Source organism: Sardina pilchardus, chromosome 24 (genome assembly GCF_963854185.1).
Source record: "Sardina pilchardus chromosome 24, fSarPil1.1, whole genome shotgun sequence".
Classification (NCBI taxonomy): Eukaryota; Metazoa; Chordata; class Actinopteri; order Clupeiformes; family Clupeidae; genus Sardina; species Sardina pilchardus.
In genome coordinates, this window is record NC_085017.1 from 24,405,905 (window position 1) to 24,430,548 (window position 24,644).

General features: G+C 40.8%; 3 protein-coding genes across 4 annotated transcripts in view; all 3 read right to left on the reverse strand.

The window, feature by feature from the left end:
- parp10 (poly(ADP-ribose) polymerase family member 10) overlaps window positions 1-16,299 on the reverse strand; it is a 124,635-nt gene extending 108,336 nt beyond the window's left edge. The window contains exon 1 of the mRNA XM_062529097.1: window positions 16,287-16,299. The gene's annotated coding sequence lies outside the window, so the exon portion shown is untranslated. The remainder of the gene's footprint in view (window positions 1-16,286) is intronic.
- Window positions 3,202-9,654, reverse strand: LOC134072428 (CD209 antigen-like protein C). 2 transcript variants are annotated; one of them, XM_062529120.1, is made up of 8 exons: window positions 9,528-9,654; window positions 9,326-9,374; window positions 8,645-8,707; window positions 7,904-8,056; window positions 6,865-6,939; window positions 4,745-4,899; window positions 4,472-4,584; window positions 3,202-3,746 (listed from the first exon to the last, which is right to left on the reverse strand). In XM_062529120.1, exons 1-8 carry the CDS (start codon window positions 9,633-9,635, stop codon window positions 3,551-3,553), a joined length of 912 nt encoding a protein of 303 aa, XP_062385104.1. In that variant the 5' UTR covers window positions 9,636-9,654; the 3' UTR covers window positions 3,202-3,550. The 2 variants fall into 2 exon arrangements, with proteins under 2 accessions (XP_062385104.1, XP_062385105.1); XM_062529121.1 differs by lacking the exon at window positions 9,528-9,654 and having other exon boundaries at window positions 3,203-3,746; window positions 9,326-9,511.
- Window positions 9,762-21,209, reverse strand: LOC134072429 (asialoglycoprotein receptor 1-like). Its single transcript, XM_062529122.1, has 8 exons — window positions 20,984-21,209; window positions 19,669-19,787; window positions 19,235-19,408; window positions 18,472-18,546; window positions 18,290-18,361; window positions 12,860-13,014; window positions 11,286-11,401; window positions 9,762-10,376 (listed from the first exon to the last, which is right to left on the reverse strand). Exons 2-8 carry the CDS (start codon window positions 19,754-19,756, stop codon window positions 10,214-10,216), a joined length of 843 nt encoding a protein of 280 aa, XP_062385106.1. The 5' UTR covers window positions 19,757-19,787; window positions 20,984-21,209; the 3' UTR covers window positions 9,762-10,213.
- Window positions 21,210-24,644: the final 3,435 nt, after the last annotated feature.

Here is a 24,644-nt window from a genome sequence, read left to right on the forward strand (position 1 = left end):
CAACATCAAAAACACGAAAGTTGAACGAAAACGTTCTTTCAAGCTTGCGACAGTTTGTCTGCGATCATTTGAGAGTGTGTCAGCGCACTGTCTGTAGTTGCGTTGCGTCGCGTCCGATGCGGAGAAGCGGGTGACGGGAGGTCCGTTCTTCTCTCTGTGTTGCTGTCAGAGCGTCTGTTCCCTGCGCGCGTCTCGCCACGTCCGACTGCTTCCCCGGAGCTGACTCCTCCTCGTGTAAGCTCAAGAGCGCAGTCACCGTGGGGCGTCTACGCGCTGACGGTTCGCAATGTGCCACTGCCGAAGTGGAGCAGCCTCTTGCGCTGTGCTGCAGCTCAGTGGTATTACAAGGGACCAGACCATTCGTGCCCGGTGACTGGTGCATCTGATGATTTGATCAATTATATTATGTTAATCGACCAAACATTTCACTACGCGGTGAGTTTTTGCTGACAAAATTAGCAACTTATCCAGATATATTCAGACAGCTTTCATTTCTTTAATTCTACCCCCCTCCACAAACACACTCACACACAACTAACCACTACCATCTTGACAGTCAGGCACTCTGTTCCTTTGGCTTTAAGTCCATGTATACATTTGTATCTAGAGCATGCTCATATGGCATAACTGTACTGTTTAAGGCAAGACAAGACAAACATGAGTGGTTGTGAAACCCTCAGGCACAATGTTGTCACACTGCTGCCTTCTCTGTTGACACATCAAGTGCTCTATATTCTCCAACGAGCCCAATCATTTTGATCATTTGTTATGTCCCAGCAGGCCACTGTGTTAAGTAAGCAATTGCAGCCTTCAGTGCTATGTCATGGGGTACGTTCGCACAGGGTATTTTAAGTAGCTGTGCACTGCAGGGTAGGAAAAATAGACAATGGGGGCTTGTTAGTGCTAGAAGTAATACATGTAGTGATTGTATGTGACTGTGTGTGAGGGAGAGAGACAGTGTGTGAGTGTGTGAGTGTCTGTGTGAGTGTAAATGTCCTTTAAGGAACAAGAGACTTGTTATCTCACAATGTGGTTGAGTAGAGAAGTCATAAATGCCTCTTCATAGGCTTGAACTGGTAGCCACTAGGATGGTAAGATGGGTCTTTGGCATGAAAAGCAACAGAGAGAGAAGAGAGGTAAAGGGAATGAGTGACAGAGCAGGAGGGAGGCATCCAATCCGTGTCACCACAGACTGGCGTTTGTACTTCGTCGGGCTAAGCAACTGTTGATTATGAGTAAACCACACCATCACATGCCCCCTTCCTCTGTGTGTGCGTGCGTGTGTGTGTGTGTATGCATGTGTGTGCGCGTGCACAAGCACGGCTGTGTATGTGTGAGTCATTGATATTGCATCAGTCATATGGTTTCCTCTTTTGCCATGTCCAAGCGCTTGAAGGCCAGTTTATATCCGTTGGTGTTGCCACCCTCTCCTACTTCCAAGCATTGCTCTCTGACACATCAAAACATGAGACAGCGAGAGAATTAAGCAATTCATCAGTTTCATTAAGATCAGATAAATGTTGTCTTTGTAATAAGGGCTATGCAACCAGTACAGCAATTTACCAGCATAGTTTGAACACAAGGAGTTATTTGTTGTCCAGACCAGAAGAATGACTCCATGTGTTGAAAATGTAAAGGTGAGACCTCAGCCGCTAGAATTATACTAAGACATTGGAAGTCACCAGAAAATCCGACATTCCAAGAATGGAAAGTTCTAATGACTGAAACTGTCTCATATGAGGTCATGAATAAGAGGCAAAAGGCCTGAGGTGCTGAGCAGTTGGGACTTCTTTGGAGTGTACTTCACCTCTAATTAGTGTCTGTTTACACATATGTACTGTATACTGTATATGTCTCTGTTTTTTTTTCTTTTCAGGAGTACTTCCTAACTTCTAATTTTACTGTCTGACCATGTTTTATATTCCTTTTTCTGTATGATGTACCATATGAGCTATGTACCATTTTTGTTTAAATAAAAACTTTAATAACAAAAAGAAAATGTAAAGGTGAAACTAGATGACACCAAGAGAGACAGGACAGTTTGTTCATGCTTCCTTAAAAGCAGCACTCTCTGTAGCCTGCACTACACTTCAATGTTTACTGCGAGAGATCTTTCCAGGCTTCAAAGACCTTGTTTATGAGTTAGTATGTATTATTGACTCTCTCCCTGAAGAATATGAATCCAACTCCCTTTCATGTTGACCGGCCTGCCCCCCCCCCCCATTAACATTAACAGGTTTGTGAGAAAGTGGGGCAAATAAGCTCAGCTCGACATGCATAATCCACGGGAATTCATCAGTTGTCTGCGACTGACCTAGAGAGTCGGGGAAACAAGATTACATTCCTCAAAACCTATACCGCATGCAGCTGTTGTGGGTTCCGCCTTTTTGCCTTGTCCGTCCGCAGCGTGCTGCCGTTGGATTGGTTACAGCTGCACAGGGTGATCTGGTTGCTTTTTCCTGGCATTATGTGGCCAAACTCACCCAGTTTTCCTCTCTGCTGCTCTATCTCTCTCTCACACGCACACACACACTTTCTCTCTCTCTCTCTCTCTCTCTCTCACACACACAATCTCTCTCTCTATCTCTCTCTCTCACAAACACACACACACACACACACACACACACACGCACACACACGGCAACTCCGGCAGGCAGGAAAAGCTATTGAGCTCCTTGTCTCCCGCACAGCTGGCCTTGCCTGGGCAGTGCTGCTATGAAAGGACTGCTTGTGTTTCCCTGACCCTGACAGCCAGTGATGGATAGACAGAGAAAGAGAGCGAGTGGGGGAGAGAAAGAAATAGATAGATAGATTTATAGATAAATAGATAGATAGATAGATAGATAGATAGGTGTATAAATGGATAGTGGAATTGGCCCTCCAAGCTTTGCATTAGCTTATTTCATAACATTCCAGATATTTCTCATTCTTGCTCCAGCTGCATCATAATGTAGGCTACCGTAAAATGTCATGGGACAGAGAGCTTAACTCATAATTTATAACAAGAGATATAAATTTAATCATGGAATAATCTTCATCTAAATCTTCATCAATATTAGACTACTTCAAGTAGCCCATCATTTTTCCTGACGTTAGTATACCCGTGTTGAGGACTGTTGAGCCATTCATGTGTAGATGCTTGCAAAGGTACTGAACACTTGAAAGGAGTGTTTAGTTTAATCGTACTGTATGTGCTGTCCTCCAATGTTTAAAGTGATTTCAATTACATGTAAACACACATTTAGTAAGTGATTTGTCCAAAAAAGTTCACATGCCTCAGCATAAAGTGTACTCTGTCGCCACCTAGTGTATAGTTGTATGAATGAGTAGTTGTCCAAAAAAGTTCACATGCCTCAGCATAAAGTGTACTCTGTCGCCACCTAGTGTATAGTTGTTGACAATGGTCGCACAATACTGGACAGGTAAACTGTACTTTTAATCCAGGTTTATTGGGACATGTCTTTGTATGACATTCCAATATTTTTTTTCTTGTTATGAATACAAATTTTTCGCCTTATCCGGGAGAATGATCATTTATTTAAATACATCATTAGCAAACATTATACCTATCTTGTATGGCAGCAAGAGTTTCGCACACATATTTTTTCAGTTTCTTGCAGTTGTCATCAAACCAAACATTAGTTGGGATTTCTCCATCTCCGAGACAAGCACAATCCTGTCCAAGCAAATCATCCGTAAGCCAGTTATCTGGTTCATCTTTAGCATAGGACCTCTCATACCAGTACCTTTTAAAAGAGAGAAAGAGGGAAATATTATTTAAAATATTACATTAAGAGAACAACACATTGCCACGTTGACTTCTCATACCTGAATCTTCCAAAAGAGGGGAGAAATATCACACTACACAACACTATTGTAAATGGTAGCAATAAATAAAAAATAAAAAAAGACAAAAATAAAAGAGACGGAAAGAAAGACACTGACTTACAAGGATTCACAAGGGTCTGTGGTGAGACCTCTGCATTGAGTACTGTCATCCTTTTGAAGTCACACTTTTTTATGCTCCTCACCAGAACCATTATTTCAATACTAACTATCTCCTCAAGGATCCCAAATTGTGGTGTGCATCACCAGTGGTGCGCAAGCTTCCACTAGGGGGTATATGAGATGAAAAGGGCAATATCGCAAAGGTGTTAAAATGATTTTTTAGAAATCTTAAGCCTATGTTCTCTTTGTTCTTTGTGTTTCATAATGTTCTCGACACTGTTTTTAAGTGTGAGAGACCATTTGCAAATTTTGATATTGTTGTTTGGCATCATGTCGGGCAGCTAATTGAACATGCCTGGAATGTGTGAATACGTTTTCATGTGTCGGATGGTGGGGGTACAGGTCAGTACCCCCAAGTCAGTCGAGTCAGGATGTAGATGGTAGCAAGCAAGAAAAAAAGTTTGGGAACCGCTGTCCTAGGTGAATCATTGACTTGTTAACTTTAGCTGGACTATAGTCTTACTGTGGAGATGCTCTGGTGAGCGGGGTGTTGTCCATCCACACCCACTGTCCCTCATGTTCCAGATCATTCAGGCCGATCCAATGGGTATCCATGGTTTCAGAGGAGAGGAATATCTGACCAAAACAAAGAGACAAACAAACTAACTAACGTGAGAGAAATATGTTCTATTTCATCTGATATTCATATCTGTTTCATATCTGAAACATACAAAGAGTGTAAAATAAGTCTTCCTCTTTCAAAATTAAAATTCATCTCGGCCATTACTACTCTCACCTGCTCCTCCCGATCGTTAATGATCACAAGATGGCCGCCATATGAGACACACTCGTCGCGGCTCTGTGTCCAGTTCATCGGGTCAAAGGAGAAGAAATAACATTTGTCGCTGTGGCTCCTCCAGCCATCTGAACATGGAGTGCACCCCCGACTTTCTGCTCAGAGTAACAAGGGGGAAAGACAAAGTGTTATAGATGAACAACTCTTTGAAGAACTTTTAAAGAGGACATAGAATGGATTAATTGAGTATTGCACTGTGTTCTCTGATGTTACATTAAAATAGTATATATTCAACTTTGATTTTACAAGACTAATCAAAACCATATATTTAGGCTGGGTATTGAAATCATCTGTTTGACTAAATGGCACCCTCTTTGGCAACCCCAATTGAACTTCAATGGCTTTGTGATGTCACAGACTCTTTTCTAATTTGCCCATTTTTTTGTGTCTATTTCTAAGTTCAAGATTTTCATATGAAGGAGTGTACAACCATGCCTCATGTTCATGATAGCTCTTTGTTTATGCATAACCTCTCATAATTCATGAAAACCAAGAAAAAAAATATTTCCATTCTATGTCACCTTTAAGGGGCATTATGACTGTTTTTTGTTCTCAAATAACATGTTAACAAGCTAACAGCCAAATGACATGCCGTAGGCTACAACTGGCATTGATAGAAACAAATTAGTAATACGTTTTGTTGGTGTATTTGTCAACATATTGCTATAAAAGCTTACCCTGGCTATCACCGGACTGATTCTAAAAAGATACTTGGTTTGGGAATGCTTGGTTTATTTCCGATCTCCGAGGTGTGAAATTTGAATTTCATCAAATTCTTTCTGATACATTAAACTATTCATTCCATAAGCTATTTCTTGATTTCTAATGCAGTTGTGAACTCAGTTCCAAAGAAGATACAAGTCTGTATTATTTAAAGGAGCATTTTACCTTGTTCTCTGATGATAGCATAGAATAGGCAGCTTTTCTTAGTCTGGGGAATAAAAGGGCCCATTTACAGATACCCAACGCCCCCTCAAGCTTATCCAGCAAATGATTAAGTGAGCTTTATGCTATTTGCCTGGTTTGTGTCACATCCCTGCTGTCATTGTATATAGTCTGCTCTCTATCAGATAAGTAATATGTGATTTGTTCCTGGGTTTTTGGAGATTTTGGAAATCGCTGTGAAATGAAGAATTGGCCAACTGATCTGCAGAGCAAATTCAAATTGCAGATTTGCTTTAAGTTCACGCAGGTAAGTAAGAGCTGCTTTTACATTTAGACTTGGTCTCAAAATAATTTTTTAAAAAAAACTTCATAAATACCCAGGGTGGATTCAAGGAACAGCTAGTGTAGTAGTTATTTCCCCTTTCACAACTGCACAACTTGCACAACAGTGCCCACATGTGGCACAATTAGCCTACAGCGATCACTTTAAAGTGAAAGGAGATTTGTTTAATCAAAGACTAACTTTGCAGAGTTCGTAGGCCACACCCATGGCTAAACTTTGACCTCGTCCATGGAAACTGGTATAGCTTAAAGAAACAATGGGGCTTTCACACCATCTGGTGCTTGGGCCCTAAAAATAGACATTGCAATATCCTCTGCGTCTCAGAAACAATGTTCTTTTAAAAGCCATACCCTAAAATCCTCGACCGCAAGTTCCTCTTCACTCTGTCTGAGGTATACCCTATAGCTATTTAGTGAACATGCCACTTTCAGTACAGGTTAAGATATTTAAGGCTTTGGTCCATATCAAGCATGTCACCCCACAACAACAGCACAACTGACACGGATGAGCATGTTAACTGGAATGTTCTGCATGTTTCCTATGGATCATCCTAGATCACAGACATACGTAGTGTATAGCTATATAGGCAGCTAATGGGAGCGGCAGGTGTGTTTATCTGTCCTTCAAATAAGTAAACAAGCAAACAACATTACATTACAGTCCATTAACTAGTCTATAAACACACATCTGAAAAAGTGCCAAATTGTTGCATTCTGGTGGTCTAAACATCTTGATGAATGACACCCACAGCCCTTCCACACACACACACACACAAATACCACAGTATAATCTTCATATGTGGTCCATGAGTAAGTGCAGGGGTGTGACTTACTTATGACTCTGAGTTGCTCTGAGATGTTTGTATGCTGTGCCTTCAGCAGGTCAAACTGGCTCTGTTTCTCCAAGTCTGGTAGGGGAAGCAGACTGAATTATGCTTTCATTGCTGAGTTACATTATATTGATATGATTCACTAAGATCCACTATGCAATTGCAAACAAGCAAAGTTGTGTTTTACATGCACATGGACCAATTCAAAATGATAGCCACTTAAAAACATTCACTTCCTGATAAAACAAATATTTCTTTTGCATTTTGAAAACAGTTTTGCTTATACTGTATCAAAGATCCTTCATTACTATTCGCTTTAACCCTCTCTGCTTACATGCAACAATAAATTAAATAAACAAAAATGAAGTGCCATACTGTATATTGCCCATTTCTAAACTGTCATATCTGTTGTGGTCACAATCAAGACTATTTTCATCTGTGATCACCCATCTACTTACTGCTCTACATTCTAGCGATATATTTTGAAATCTTCAATAGTATTGAACTAATCTGTTTCAATATTAATCTGTACAGTGTTATGGTTAATGGTTATTGTTACTATTATGTTAACTTTTTGCATTTAGTCTATTACAAATATTAGCATTTATTTTTGTTTTAGGCCATCTGACTTTACATTAACATCAAAAACTGTTTCAAAGTATTTTTAATAAGTTGCTTTGGACAAAAGTGTCTGCAAAGGAAACATCAACATAAACATAACTGTGAACATGTCTAGATAGATTTAAATGTGATACTTGGTGATATGACTTACATGACATTTTACTTGGTAGTTTACTTTTTATTTAATTTTTGTTACTTTCACCTTTCATAAAGCTATGCTTAGCTGTGATTATGATTATATTTGTCAAGTTCAAGTAGGTCAGGTTTTGATTTTAATATCCATCCAATGTGTATGTACAATATGTGTACATAAGCATGAGTATGTAGCTATGTGTCCAAGTCTGTGTCCACTTTTGGTCTTACATCTTGGTTTAGGGAGAAAGGATAGGACACTGTTAGAAACAGAAAGAGAAGGACTTACAGTAATGTCCCAAAGTACCAAGACCAGCCAGGGTTAAACCCAAGCACAAGGCAGCTATGCCAAGAAGAACCTTTAATGCCATAGGGTTCTGATATGTTCTAACTGTCTTGTCCTGAGAACCAGGATATGAGGAACCCAGAGTCGTAGGGTGACCTAGGAGAAGACAACCCATATATTAGTGTTAGCACTATGCATTATATCAGTGATAATACAATTAGAGAATAATGAATACAACGTAATAAGGACAATATCATTAATTAGCTATGATTAAAAGGACAGTCCAGATCTCAGCCAAGCCCAAGCCCAAATGTTTTATCTTAGAATGCTATAATGAAAGTGAAACTAAATCCATTGAGCTGGCCCTCGGGCCAACATTTGATGGATTCCTTGACCTACAGTATGCTACACTTTAACACCATACATCAAGAAAAATGGGTCCCTGTTTTTTTAAATGCAATCTGTCTTACAGACAGACAGATAGACGGCAAACAAACAAGCAAACAGGAAATATAAACAACCCTGGGAGTGATTGGGTCTACAGTAGCTTTGAGTAGCCTGATCTGACATAATCTTGGCCTTCTGGCTCTAAGTCTAGTCCAAAGTGGTCTTAAACTGGCCTTCATCTAGTTCAGATGAAGTCTTCAGCTGCCTCTGATCTGGACTTTTCAAAGTGTGGGTCCAATGTATGCATCATTTAGGACTCATGGAATCAATGTGGAATATGAACACGAGGATACAAACCTGCAGGGAGGGTTAAGGGCTTATTTGTCTCTGACAAATCAGGAGTCAGGTAAATGGACTCATCTGGTGGGAAAGAAGCATGCAGACACACACACACACACACACACACACACACACACACACACACACACACACACACACACACACACACACACACACACACACACACACACAAACAAACAAACAAACAAACAAACAAACAAACAAACAAAGAGGGGTGGTGTGCTTTGTAATGTCTAAAGCACAAGGCTACTAGCCTAAAGCAGATTCCCATACAGACCTAGCGGTTACATTCAGCCACCTAAACCACAAGACTACCAGTTAAGTTAAGGAAAATGTTGGGATCAAGTTTCATGATGGCAATGGGAAAGAACAAATACGAATCAACTTCAACTTCAGTTCTAAAGTTTTCAAATGAGTGGATACAGACCAGTAACAATTACAGTAAATAACTGGAAGAGATGTCTGATAGAAACACATTTTGTGAGTTTTTTATTAAGTAACAAAACTAGGCATGTCTTTGCCGTCAAGTGGATATCCATGTCTAATATGTCCATTTCTCCCTTGTTAATGATTATTAGTACAGTACACTTGCAATCAACAACTTTTTTGTCAAACAGCTTAGACTCATGTGGTATTCTGAGAGATTTGTTTTTAGAATTTTTCATGAAGAAAGCTTACCCAGCGATGGACGCCGATTCTCCTCTGGTTTTGTTCCAGGCAAACTCGTCTGAGGAAGAAAGAGATCATCATTATCATAGATGCTCTCCATTTTGCATACTGTTCTGAGCCTCAGTTCAACTCAGTCCTCAAATGGGAAAAATAACTGACGTTTGAGCTGCATAGGAACGTAACATGATCTCACATGTCAGTCTTTTCTTGCCTGTTCAAACAGTAAGCGTCGTCCAAGCCAGCTTCCGAGTCTCTCTGGTTCACTCCCGTTAGGATGTGTGTTAAATGCTAGATACACCCAGCAACTTCCTGTGGTCATATCCCCACAAGGATAAGGCAATTTGATAGATCCCACGGACCTCTGTGCGTATTTATTTATAACAATGTCGTAACAAATGCTAAAAACAACATTAGACAAAACTAAACCAAAGGACACTTGGTGAAAACATTTGCTGTTTTATATAGCTCACAGAGATTTTACAAAATGTACAGTTAATTATACTTTTCCTTAATTGATATTTCTGTAAGATGACACTTCTAGTTTGATATATGCTTTTCAATAGCCTACATTTTAATTATTTCAAGGACACATGCACTTCAATGACACAAAACAAGGGCAGGTACATACAGTTTATGACCATCATAGCAACACCTGTGCAAATTAAGCAAAATTATGAAATATGAAATTATGAAAAAGTATTTTTGTTTCATACATGTATATGGTTCAAATGTGCTTGTGCGGATACTGTATGGCAGGTGTACTCAGACAGTGTATTATAGTATTCACTTGTGGATGTGCAGCTCATTATTTGAAGTAAAAGCCTGAAGTGAGACACAACCTCCTTCATAATCATTTACATTCAGCTGCTGAATAGCTAATATTCAATACAGTCCGACTCAGTCAGTGGCTATCGTCTCACACACAAATCTCCACCGAGACTTGCAGGAGTTGTCACGCCAGTCTCCCCCTTTGAAAAAAAGAGCACAGTGCTCTCCTGATGGATCATTCCCCTTCCAGTTGTCTGGTTCGTCCTGCCCATTCGGTCTTTTGTACCAGAATCTGTCAACAAACAAAGTTTGTGTGTGAGTAATCAACGTGTAAAGGAAAAAAATGACTGAGAGATGAGGAGGAAGACAAAAACAGAACTGAATCATAATCTACAATGCTGTGGTGAAAGGATTTGGCGGAGTTGGTGCCCAGAGTTCAAAACAATGGAAAAGCCATTGAAAGTGTTGATGTGCCCCAGTCGTGGCGCGACTGGCTGGGGCACCTGCACTGCACGCCGGCGACCCGGGTTCGATTCCCGCCCCGTGGTCCTTTCCGGATCCCACCCCTACTCTCTCTCCCACTCGTTTCCTGTCACCCTACACTGTCCTGTCTGATTAAAGGCATAAAAGCCCCAAAAAATTAACCTGACTTTCGCCAGATCCTGTAGTTCGCTGTCTGCTTCACACAAGGATCTGGGATCTCGATAGGAGATGTATTTATGAAGGCGGGTCCTTGTAAAACATCCTCGCATTTGATTGGATAAACCACTTGCCTGTTATCTTGAATGACGTGCTAGGCTTCTTCAAGCTCTTGCCAAACCCGGTCGGAAGAAGAGTAAAAACATCCTTGCCACCAGTAAATAAATTCTCTGTTAATCTTTTACAGAATGAATACTCGATAGATTCGACAAAACGATTGAAATAGCAGAATCAATGTCAGCACAAGACTCCTCGCTACGTGCCGCCATTGTTATTTGAATCAAACACTCGCTTCGGCGCTCCTGATTGGTTGCTCATTTTTTTAGCACTGGCAGGGGTTTGGATTGCCCTCGCGTCCAGACCCTTGTGTGGAGCTCAGCGAAACGCCTCTGGTGGAGCATGGCGGAACTACAAGGGTCTGGCGAGAGTCAGGCTACCAAAAAATATCTTTAAAAAAAAAAAAAAAAAAAAAAAAAGTGTTGATGTGAGGGGTAAAACTTACACTGCTCCAGTCTTATTGAGAGGTGTGCCGTCCACCCAAATCCACTGCCCCTCTGACTCCAGGTCAGTCATTCCTATCCAGTAGTAATCCGTAATGGCACTTTGACACAGAAAATTCTAATGGAAGACATAACAGACATTCACACGAAAAGGGTTTGACAACAATGTTTTTTTAGGGATTTGACCAATCAAGTGACCAATCAACAACCAAGCCTATTTCACAACAAAAACAAAACCACCAACAAATCAACCTTAGTGGGAAAAAACAACTTGGGGTGAGATGGGGTTCTGGGGCTGGGGTTCACTGAGACTATCAAGCCTTCTTCCTTCCTTCATTGTGTTTTGTTGAATCTGACCTACGACACCTCCAGAAAGCTGTGGTGTCTGTCCCAGACCCATCCTCCTCAATACTCATGAAGGGTGGTCTATCAACAAATTCTTTGGTCATTCTTCTTAGTTGTTGTGGCCATAATAAACAACATAGTCAGACATACCCAAGCCATGATGCGGGCACCAACAAACATAAAAAAATACATTTTTTCAAAGTCAAAGCTGTAGCCATGGAGTCACTGGGGGTTTCTACTGAAGTGATAGTGATAGTGGTTGATGTCATACAGCAGTATTGGCAGCTCTATGGATTAATGTAGTCTATTATTTTAGCCTAAATCGTCCATGAAGTTGGCTGAAGCCTTTAGCTAGGTTGAATATACCAAAGTGTCATAACTGACTCTTTCAAAGTCGCAAAACGTGACAAACAGATATAGGCCTACATGTAGAAACGTGAAGTCAGATTTTGTGACTTGTGTATATTTAGCTGAAATGATTGATTCTTCATACATTAGTATAGTTTGGTAGTGGGTGAAGTGGTGAGGGTATCTGTAGATACTGGGCTGTTTAATGGCTGTCAGGCTACTGAGCACAGAATGCTGGTCAAACTGCTCACTGCAAATTCAGTTTTGCCTCATGGATTGGAGTGAGCGCGGCATGAAGGGGAGACCAAAGTATGTTTTGAACGAAGGCATATTATTTATTAAATGAGATATTTAGAAAGTCAGTGTGTGTAAAGCAAAGCAAAACTACCATGTAGATCAGCATGTGGAAATTCAGCATACAGTATATCAAATTGACTGAAAGGGACACTTCAGCGATTAACATTAAGCCTTGCATCTTTAGAAAACCGGTCATGTTTTTGAATGGTCGTGCATCATTCCCTCAGACAGTTTGCCTTGAGATGGGAGAAATACGGATTTCAATGAAACCCATGAATAGGACTTCCTGCTTTCAATGATGTAAAATGATGATTTTTACATCATTGAAAGCAGGAAGTCCAACATTGAAATCCGTATTTCTCCCATCTCAAGGCAAACTGAGGGAATGATGCACAACAATTCAAAAACATGACTGGTTTTCTAAAGATACAAAGCTTAATGCTAATCGGTGAAGTGTCCCTTTAAATAGGCTTAAACCTTGGGACTGTGTGGTATTGCACCTGGCGCATTGAGACAGAAAATCCACATTGTAGCAATTCACAGCAAAGCATGCAATTAATATATTAGGTTTAGCGTTTAACTTTACCTGTTCCTCTTGATTGTTCACAATAACTAGGTGGCCACCTAATGTAACGCAGTGATCTTGACTCTGTTTCCAGCTTTTTCCAGATGAAGAGAAGAAGTAGCATTTTCCACTGTGGTGAACCCATGCATCTGGACAAAGCCTACAACCAGAGGAAGCTGCACACACAAGAACACAGACCTGTAGGTATGGTACAGGCACAGCATTTTGTTGATACTTTGTTAGTGTCAGTACATCATGCATATACAGTAGGTATCCTGTTGTACTCTCTCAGTTGAGTTCACATATCCACATGATAGTCATATGATATCCACAGGGATTTTTTGTGGGCCCTGGTCTATGTAAGGGTTTTTTTTTAATTTTTTTTTTTTTAAAGCAGGCTGGGAAGTCTGCGCTGTATTTCTACTGCACAAGAGGTGTGACCAATGGGCATAGTTCAAATGACTCTGTACACTTGGATAGTCCTTCAATCAATCAGAATGATCAGGGTGTGCCTGGTGGATAAGCCAGTTTGTGATTGGTTCCAGCAAAGGTGGAACAGAAGCAGGAGAGATAAATTTGCAGGGCGCAATCCAACCAAGTTTTATTTTAGCATGGGTTTCCTCCGTAAAAGAGGAAGCATGTAGTTAAAATCCTTGAATTCATGGACGTGTCTTGGCTTTATTTTTGAGGCAAAAAAAAAGATACATTGATTTTGCAAATTTTTTTTCAGCTAAGAGGGGTGGGGGAGGGGGGCAATTACAGGGGGGCAATTGATATGGTATTGATATGGTTTTGTTTATTTTAACTTGCATAAAACACTGTCCTGTGACTTATACACAATTCGGCTGATACATAACAAACTAGAAAAGCACTCAGAGAGCGCAGACCTCCGCCTGTATTGTTCCTCCTAGGTTGTCATACATTTGAAGCTAAACTATTCAGATCGCCACCACGTGGCCATACCATGCCATTACACGACTAACCGAAAAACATAAACGGCTCCAGAATCCCGACGTGTTACGAATCACTCCCAAAATCTAAGCGTTTCTTCCTTGCGTCATTTCTGACATTCCCTGAAAATGTCATTGTAATCTGTCCATTATTTTTTTAGTTATCTTGCTAACAAACAGACAGACAAACAAACAGACAGACAAACATACGCCGGTCTCCGATGAAAACATAACCTCCTTGGCGGAGGTAGCTAGAAAAGAACTCCGCCTGTATTGTTCTTCCTAGGTTGTCATACATTTGAACCTAAACTATTCAGTTCGCCACCATGTGGCCATACCATGCCATTACACCACTAAGTGAAACACATAAACGGCTCTGGAATCCCGACGGTGTTACGGATCACTCCCAAAATTTAATCGTTTCTTCATTGGGTCATGTCTGACCTTCCCTGAAAATTTCATCGAATTCCATCCATCACTTTTTGAGTTATCTTGCTAACAAACAGACAGACAGACAAGCAAACAAACAAACAAACAAACAAACAAACAAACAGACAGACATACGCCGGTCCCCGATGAAAACATAACCTCCTTATTATTCTGGGTTTTGGACAGGCAACCTTGTGTAAGCACCTGTAAATTACAGTTCTTTTTTTGTTTCACTAGACTCGATGTACCACAATGCTTTGTGGTTTTACATGTGTATTTTTCCTGATCCAATCAGATGTCTTTGTTTGTTTGCTTTTATTTGAATTGTTTTATTAACCAATGGTTGGTAGTTATTGTATTGTGCCCGCGAAATCGCGGGGAATACGAACGTTCTACCTCCTCAGCGAGCGAGAGGCTCGTCAGTCCCAGGCCGGAGCTGACAGTGAGAGGTCCCGTCAATATGCTCCCCTGGTGATTAGTGGAGACTTAGGTAGGCCTGCTGCCTACCCGGCCCACGAACTGTAGCCATGAGTCATCTGTTGGAGGGAGTGTATCCATCGTCGCCTCCGGACAACTGCGTTTCCTCCGGTGCTGAGCCCACCGGCGGACTGTCCTGTGAGTGAGGGACGCTGTCACTCCTCCTTCGTTGCTGCCACCCGGCGACTGACTTCTCCTCCGGTGCTGGGCCCACCGGCGGACCGATCACCCTGCTGCCGTTGGCTAGCTGGAGCAGCTTGCCTCCCGTCTGCCCTGGACACCGGTTCGGCCGAGTGGAGTGGAAATCTCCGTCGTGAGTACATGTATACTGATACACACACACACTCGGTTGTCGCCATGAGCGACCAAGGAAAATCGGACGTTCAGCGCAGCGGTTGTCCTGCCCGCGGCTCCGAGAGCTGCCACCGTGTACGTGCACCAACGGCAAGCGCTTGGGGGTGTTTGTATATTGTGTACATTTGCTATTTGTTAGCCCATGAATGTTTTCTCTGTATTTTCTCTGTGGGGTATAATCTGTGTCTGTCTTCCACACTGGTAACCGCATTTGTGTTTAGCTCTGTAAGCTAACTGTCTAGCGACCTGTTAACGTTCGGTACAAACGTTAACGTTGTAGGTTTTCTCTCTCTGCTTCATTTCGAAGCTGTTGATATATTCACTTTTACTATTAGTAAATAAATACTCTATTGTTGTTTATTATACTTCTGGGTGTATTGGCAATTTATTTTATGCAACCACCACTAGTTTAATGAAAACCTGATTACTTTTCATATCTTTTTATTCTGTAACATACATTTAATGCACGAGCTTTAAGGTGAGTGTAGTAATTTTACAGTGGAGGCACCGCGCTATTCATATTTAATGTATTGTTATCTTGTTTAAATGCTAGTCTACTGGTAATTCAGGGATGTTTCAGCCAGCTCACCACACAACCGCTGAGAGCTCGGGATCCTGTTTAGCGCCACCGCTTCTATAGCCTGTTTTACATTGCCTGTAACCAGTGCCTTATAACGCACACCTGTCAAGATGGGGTTACATTTTGGAGGCACCGCTGGGATCTTCCTGGTTTACCGTTATAGTAGGTAGCTTGTATTTTATTAGTGTTTTTTGTCTTTGCTATTGCGATTTTGCTTGACATTTAATATGGAGATCGGGCTGTTGAGTTTATCCGGCCTGCTAACCCTGTGCCTGGTGGTGTAGCTCACAAGCACTAGGCAACACATGTACACACCTGCCATACACCATAGCTAGTTTTTGAGTACTAGGCTGTGTTTGTTGTTTTGGTAGTTGGTTGATTTTGTTTTATTTGGTTTATTGCTCTTGCTCTTGCTTTCTACCTGTGTGACTCCCCGTGTGGGGAAGTGCTATGGGAGTCTTGTGGTGTTGTGGGGCTGGATGTTGTGGGAGTCTTGTGGGAGTCGTGTAGGAGTGCTGTGGTGGATTGGGGCTTGCTGCAGGGTTGCTGCGGGATTGCTGTGGAGGTACTGTGGCGGCTTGGTGGATGTTGTGGAGGTGTTGCAGAGCATCACGGACTTCTGTTTTGTTTTGTCGTGCCTCTGTGGTGTCCTCTGGCCGTTGTGGTGTTTTTGTGGCGGTCTTGTGGTGCTTCTGTAGTGTGACCCGGTTTGCTGTGGTATTCCTGTGGGATTCCTGTGGGGTTCCTGCTGTGTTTGGTCCCGGGGTGCTGTGGGATTCCTATGTACTTTTTCGTAGGGGTCAGCATGGGGGCATGCTGTTTAAGTGGTGGGGGGAGAGTGTAAGCACCTGTAAATTACAGTTCTTTTTTTGTTTCACTAGACTCGATGTACCACAATGCTTTGTGGTTTTACATGTGTATTTTTCCTGATCCAATCAGATGTCTTTGTTTGTTTGCTTTTATTTGAATTGTTTTATTAACCAATGGTTGGTAGTTATTGTATTGTGCCCGCGAAATCGCGGGGAATACGAACGTTCTACCTCCTCAGCGAGCGAGAGGCTCGTCAGTCCCAGGCCGGAGCTGACAGTGAGAGGTCCCGTCAATATGCTCCCCTGGTGATTAGTGGAGACTTAGGTAGGCCTGCTGCCTACCCGGCCCACGAACTGTAGCCATGAGTCATCTGTTGGAGGGAGTGTATCCATCGTCGCCTCCGGACAACTGCGTTTCCTCCGGTGCTGAGCCCACCGGCGGACTGTCCTGTGAGTGAGGGACGCTGTCACTCCTCCTTCGTTGCTGCCACCCGGCGACTGACTTCTCCTCCGGTGCTGGGCCCACCGGCGGACCGATCACCCTGCTGCCGTTGGCTAGCTGGAGCAGCTTGCCTCCCGTCTGCCCTGGACACCGGTTCGGCCGAGTGGAGTGGAAATCTCCGTCGTGAGTACATGTATACTGATACACACACACACTCGGTTGTCGCCATGAGCGACCAAGGAAAATCGGACGTTCAGCGCAGCGGTTGTCCTGCCCGCGGCTCCGAGAGCTGCCACCGTGTACGTGCACCAACGGCAAGCGCTTGGGGGTGTTTGTATATTGTGTACATTTGCTATTTGTTAGCCCATGAATGTTTTCTCTGTATTTTCTCTGTGGGGTATAATCTGTGTCTGTCTTCCACACTGGTAACCGCATTTGTGTTTAGCTCTGTAAGCTAACTGTCTAGCGACCTGTTAACGTTCGGTACAAACGTTAACGTTCGCTTGTAGGTTTTCTCTCTCTGCTTCATTTCGAAGCTGTTGATATATTCACTTTTACTATTAGTAAATAAATACTCTATTGTTGTTTATTATACTTCTGGGTGTATTGGCAATTTATTTTATGCAACCACCACTAGTTTAATGAAAACCTGATTACTTTTCATATCTTTTTATTCTGTAACATACATTTAATGCACGAGCTTTAAGGTGAGTGTAGTAATTTTACAGTGGAGGCACCGCGCTATTCATATTTAATGTATTGTTATCTTGTTTAAATGCTAGTCTACTGGTAATTCAGGGATGTTTCAGCCAGCTCACCACACAACCGCTGAGAGCTCGGGATCCTGTTTAGCGCCACCGCTTCTATAGCCTGTTTTACATTGCCTGTAACCAGTGCCTTATAACGCACACCTGTCAAGATGGGGTTACACTTGCATTCAGACACACTGCAAACACACAACGTCCACGCATTACTGACCACTGACTTGATCACATCTCACAGTCTCTGTTTGTTTGTTATTTGGTTCATTTGATTTGTTGAATAAATCCACATTTTAGTTACTTTTAGCTTAGCTAATTTAGCTAATTACAAAACGTTGAAATGAAGCGCCACTTTAGGGGGCGCTTCACACAACTGCCGCGTAAATACTTTTTAATCTAGGAACTGAAAATAGCAAGAAGCACATTTTTGACCTGCTGACTAATATACAGTAACTTCCCAGCAAAGAGAGTATTGCACATTTTAGCAGATCTCTGGAAGGTTTTTTAGTGTTCACATTATATGAAACATGCTTGTTGCACTTGAATGAAAGTAGGGGGGCGGGGGGGGGGGGGGGGGGTATTTAAATGCTTACATTTATTTATCAGATTACACATTTGATTGAATACATATCTGCTATTTCAAACTTACCATTAAAAGAGTTTTGACGAGTAACAAAATGTTCATGCATGACAAGCAGTTCCTCTACACCAGCAATTAAATCTAAAACAAACAAACAAACAAACAAAATAATTGGTCAAAAAGATATTGTAGAAGTGGACAACATTTTCAATTAGTCTGAAACTCTACCCATAGGATCCAGTCAAACTCACCAGTGGTATTCAAGGTTGCTGACAAATTCCTGTGAAGGCTTTCTATGAGATTAAGCTTTGCCTGTCCATTGCCATCTGCCACAGAGAAATTATTTAGTGGTTTAAATTCATTGCTGTTATTCAGACATTTTGTTGTGGTACATGTCAAGTGTCAAGGCAACCGACCGCACAGACACACAGACACACAGACACACACACACACGCACACACGCACACACACACACACACACACACACACACACACACACACACACACACACACACACAATCACACACAGAGACAAGTATAGCTGCAACAAGATCGATAAAAGATTTGAAAATACACAAGAGATAAGACAAGAAATAAAGAGAAGTAGCAGGGGAACTCTCTGTTGTTTGACATTCACTATAGTCACTAGTAGTATACTTGTAGAAAACAAAAGATCAAAAAGATCTTTCAAAAGGCTCCTCTGAATGGAAAGGAGAATGTGAAAGCACAGGTCTACAAGCACTCAGGAGATGTAGAGGAATTCACATATGTTCATTTCCATTCCAAATACAATAGCAAAACGAAAATTGTGTTAAAATTGACACAAAATTTACAAAAAGCAGACTCAGCAGATAATTTTTAACACATCACTTTTTAGAGTATACTTTGCCATCAATAATGTTAATTTGTTCCATACATTATTCACTAACAACTATAAGTAGGTCAAGTAAAAAACAATGCTTTTTAAACTATGTTTTGATTTCTTGTTTATTGTATTCAATGACTGAAACTCACAGAGGTGTGCCACTGCAATAAGTGCAGGCAGGGTGAAGAGCAGGCCGAGGCCAAGAGCCAGAGGAAGCAGCTGCACCACTCTAGACGTGGACACTTTCTCTTCAGCGCCACTGCCATGGGGTTGAGCTGCTGGGAGTCGACAATCTGTGGTCTTAGACAACCTGGGACCAGACACTTAGTGAAATAAAACAAACCAATCAATCAGTCAATCAATCAATCAGTTAGTCAGTTAAGTCAGTAAGTGTAATTAAACATTCCTCTACTCTTATGAATATTTTTGGTTTAATCCAAATTAAATATTGAAAATGATAAATGCAACTGTTTACTGTTACTATCATGTAGGTGATTTGGACGTCTGCTAAGTATAACCATAATACCGATTGAAATAAAATACAGTATTTCTCTCAAATTGGGTCAAATGTGACATTGCTTACCAGGCATATTATTATAATAACCAGATGTTTCTTTCCCTGAGGCATTCCCAATTACAGGGACATCGACATTCCCATAGATATGATCCATAATGGCAACACGTCCACCAACTGACAGTCATCTAAAATGATCAAACTGTGAGTAAGAGACGACCTTTGCAGATTTTAGCACCATGAGGAAGTTCAAACAAAAACCGAAACCTTTCACACAATCTTCACACACCAGCAAGTGCCTGTTCTGTAGAGATACATAGCATGTTTATGACCAAAACATTTTAATGTTTTCTAGGTGACTGATAGGAATTGAGGTTGCAAAATCTTTATTTTCTACTCTTAGCACACCCCATTTTATCCGGTTTTAATTTAAATGTAAGCAGTTCAAGTCCAGTGAATAACATGGAATAGTAAAGTGATAGTGATAGTAAGTGATAAACTTTCTGAGGTTTATAATAAGTTTAAGTATCCACAACCTGAAAAATAATGTACAGAATGATTTCAGAATGATTTCAGGGAGCAAGTAATGGTACATCTGTCTGCATTAAAACAATGTTGGAGCAGACTGTGTTACACCCTCTTAAAAACATTAGGACAATATTGTACTGCAGGAAGTAGAATATTGCTATCATAATGGTGAGAACAACGCAATTACTAAAAAGCACTCAGAGATTGTTTTTCCTTGGTTGTCATATTTGAACCTAAACTATTCAGATCGCCACCATGGCCATTCCGTGCCATTACACCACTAAACGAAAAACATAACCGCCTCCTGAATCAGACGGTGACACGGATCTCGACATCTCCTGGTGTAAACGTTCAGAAGATAGGGTATAGTGCACTTCCCTAGTTGTGCTCTCTGCTGACCTCCCACTCTCTGCAGGGCTTTACTGTCTTGCTGTGTACTGTTCCCATACCATTATACCTCCTGTAAGAATACTTTCTGTGGTCATTGTGTAAAAGTTGTTGAGGTAGTCTGAAGTTCTTGAGGTGTCTAAGATGCTAAAAATGCTGATGTGCATTCTTCACCAATTAATCAGTATACTTTGACCACTTCAGGTCTTCAGTTACAGTATATGGTACCTGCCTGGTTCATCCAGCAAGTAAACTAGTTCCAAAAGAGTGGATACAGATCAGTAAAAAAACTGAAGAGGAAAAATGATTTGTCTGATAAAAAACTATCTGTGTTGGGTTTTGACCAAATAACAAAATTATACCTATTCCTACAGTACCATCAAGTTGATATCCATGTCTAACAAAGTCCGTTCATTATTTATTAGTGATTAGAGATTGGTGATTTGAGTCTTTCATGAAAAAAGCTTACCAATTGATGGATGCCGTTTCACGTCTCATTTTGTTACAGACATTTCATCTGTTATTGTCCCGAGGTGAAAAAGATCATCATCATAGATGCTCTCCATTTGTTGAACTGTCCTGAACCTCTTAGTTCTACTGAGTTGTTTTGATGCTCTGTCTTCTACTGGTAAAAAGGCATTTAAAGTGTATGGGAACATAAAATAATCTCAAGTATACAGTAGGTGTCTTTCTAGCCTGTGCTAACAGCATGAGTGGTCCAAGACAGTTTCCAAGTTTCACTGGTTCACTCCCATTAGGATGTGTGTGAAGTGGGAGATACAACCGACTTCCTGTGCTCATATCCCCATGAGGATAACAGACTTCTGTAGATCCTACACAGACTGCCTCTTTATTTATTTGCATTAGGCATTCTTTGTTGATTTATTCATTTTGATTCATTGAATAATTGATTTATAAATTAGTTCAAATCATTCACTGAATTGTAGCATTTTTTGCATGCATTAATTGTTATCATTTTTTATCATTATTTTCAAGTCATTTTATTATTAGGCCTACAGTATCTGAAAGGTTTATCCATTCTTTGATTCAACATATTCATTAGCTTTATGCACTCATGTGTTATAGCCTGGGTGTTCCCATCCTGCCTTGCAGTGATTTCTAGGCGCTGGCGCTAGCCAGGCTAGCCTATTGTGTAGCAATGTTGGAAAAATGCTAACAAGAAATAACAAAATGAAATGATTTATGAAAACAAGAAAGTACATTGTGTGTTAACATTTTCTGCTTAGGGCACCCAAATGGCCAGCAGCGGCATTATTATCATTGTTGTATGCGTGTTTGCAAGTTGTTGTGGACATAAATTGACCCTTGACCCCAGTCACATACTGTATATCTGCAGACACAGAATGTTCTAGATGAGTTCACACCCAGAAAGTTCAGTGTGTAGGTGTTAAAAAAAATAGGAACTTACTGCAAAAGGTGTCTGGTAAACAAGTGTTGTAACCACTGTTGTGTACCTGAACTGCCATGCTCTGCTGAATAAAAAGACTTGCGCTGCGAGGAGAAAGTCAGAGACTTCCTTTCTGGGCACTCTCTCCTCTTGGCCAGAGTTGTTGATAAAAACAATACTACAATAGCCTAAGTGTTGTGGTTCTTGTGTCTTACTGTCAGGAAGATTTTCCAAACACAATGTTCACGTCACACGAGTCAGACAGAAGACAGGCACTGCTTTCTCTTCATGTCTGAACCTTTCCATCTTAACTATGAATGCGTTTCAAGGATTTCTTTCTGTTCTTATGTTCTAAACATATATATATATATATACTGTATATATATATATATATTACGGTGCATCAAGTGCCCCTCTTTCTCTCAAAAACTCTTCTATGGTGGATAATATTATGCCATTTAATGAATAAACAATAAATACGAAGTTTGGTGAAGATTGATCTAGGGGTACCAGGGGGTGTGTGAGTGATGAGGTACCTGTATGTGGTGGTGAGGTGGCTGGCAAGACAGAGAAAAAATATAAATTTTAAATAAATAAATGAAAAAAAGGAGGTTTGAAGTTGATTAGTTTGAGGTTGAATGGTCCCAAATACATATGCTATGGTGGCACATGCATGTTTGCAAAAAACCCCAAACAAACAAGAAAAACATATAAAAAGTAATGAACATATTTTCAGAATTTGTTTGAGGTTGAATGGTCCCAAATACATATGTTATGGTGGCACATGCATGTTTGCAAAAAAACCCCAAACAAACAAGAAAAACATATAAAAAGTAATGAACATATTTAAGATGAATAACTCTTTTTATTCAACTTCACCATTGGAGGGCACTGTAGGCTATACGTGCAAATGTACACATGGACATACAGACACCAAGAACATTGTGCCAACATACCCTGATTCTACAGTAAAATCCATATTGTTTAGGTAACTGGACATTCATCTAATAACCCCAGGTGTCTGTGGGTCAGATGTCCTAATTATACCTAATTATTCAGAGTGCTGCTCTGATTTTAAACAAAGGCTGAAAGTTATGTAATTGGTTGGTGTTTAGGCTGAGTATGCAATTCAAACTTAGTGTGTGTGTGTGTGTGTGTGTGTGTGTGTGTGTGTGTGTGTGTGTGTGTGTGTGTGTGTGTGTGTGTGTGTTACTCTGCCCGGCTTATCGGCTGCACTGCAGTCCGTGAGCTTTGGTTGTTTGCATGGAGTGGCACCTTCAGCATTCATAGGGCTGGGGTCTTTCAATGCTCATTGATTGATTTAATCGGTGTATCATGCGCCACCCTGCGACGTCAGATCAGAAGCAGCTAAAGTAAGCCTATCTTGACTTCTTGTCTGCAAGCGTTCATTTTCACAAAAGAGAGTAATGTAAAGTAACTCATTTAAAATTCAGTAATTGTAATTGCGTTACTTGATTTAAAGAAATACTTAGTTACATGCTCGTTGCCACTAAAAGTAGTGGAATTACAGTAATGCGTTACTTTGTAATGCGTTACTCCCAACACTGATTAACACCTGGTGTTTGGCTCGTTCTTGGTCTCTCATTTTTCTTGTGCATAGTTGTTTCTGCCTCGTGCTGTGTATACCTCGGCCCCTGCTATTCTCTTCTGCTTTGCCTGTTTTACAAGTAAATGCTTCATGTTCATGAAGCTCTTTCATTCTGGTTATTTTGTGTTAGCGTCCAACATCTAGTCAACAGTTCTCAACGCTTTCCAATGTCTTAAGTTGTCTTAAGATGGAAAAGTTCATGTCTGAACCTTTCCATCTGAACTATACATGCATTTCAAGGATTTCATTCTGTTCTTATGTCCTAAACATACACATACACACACACACACACACACACACACACACACACACACACATATATACCTATATATATACAGTATACAGTGCCTATAGAAAGTCATCATACCCTTTTGAAATAGTTACTTTTTTTGTCTTACACCCTGAAATCAAAACCCATTTTTAAAAAAATCTTTTCCAGTTTTATTAACAAATTTAGCTGTACAACATCAAAATAATGAAAAAAAAGTCAACAGTTCTGAAAATTAATAAAAAATTAAAAACTAGAATAACAGGGTTGGAAAAGTCATCATACCCCTGACTTAATACTTTGTAAAGCTTCCTTTTGCTTTCATTACAGCCATCAATCTGTTTGGATATGTCTCTATTATAGCTTTGCACACCTAGATAGGGGAATATTTGCCCAATTTTCCGTGCAGAAATGTTAAAATTTAGTCAATATCTGTAGGGAATGGCGATGGACTGCTCTCTTCAAGTCAATCCACATATTTTCTATAATATTTAAGTCAGGGCTCTGACTTTGCCACTCAAGGATATTCGCCATCCTATCCTTAAGCCACTGCTTTGTTCTTTTGGCAGTATGTTTAGGATTATTGTCGTGTTGGAAGGCGAATTACCTCCCCATCCTCAGCTGTCTGGGAGAGGGACGCAGGTTTTCCTTAAGAATGTGGGTGTACTTGGCAGCATCCATTTTCCCTTCTATCCTGACCAATTGCCCAGTTCCCGCTGAAAAGAAACATCCCCACAACATAATGTTGCCCCCACCATGCTTCACACTAGGTATGGTGTGTTTTGGGTGGTGTACTGTGTTGGTTTTCGCCAAACATTGCGTTTGGAGTTCAGTGCAAAAACACA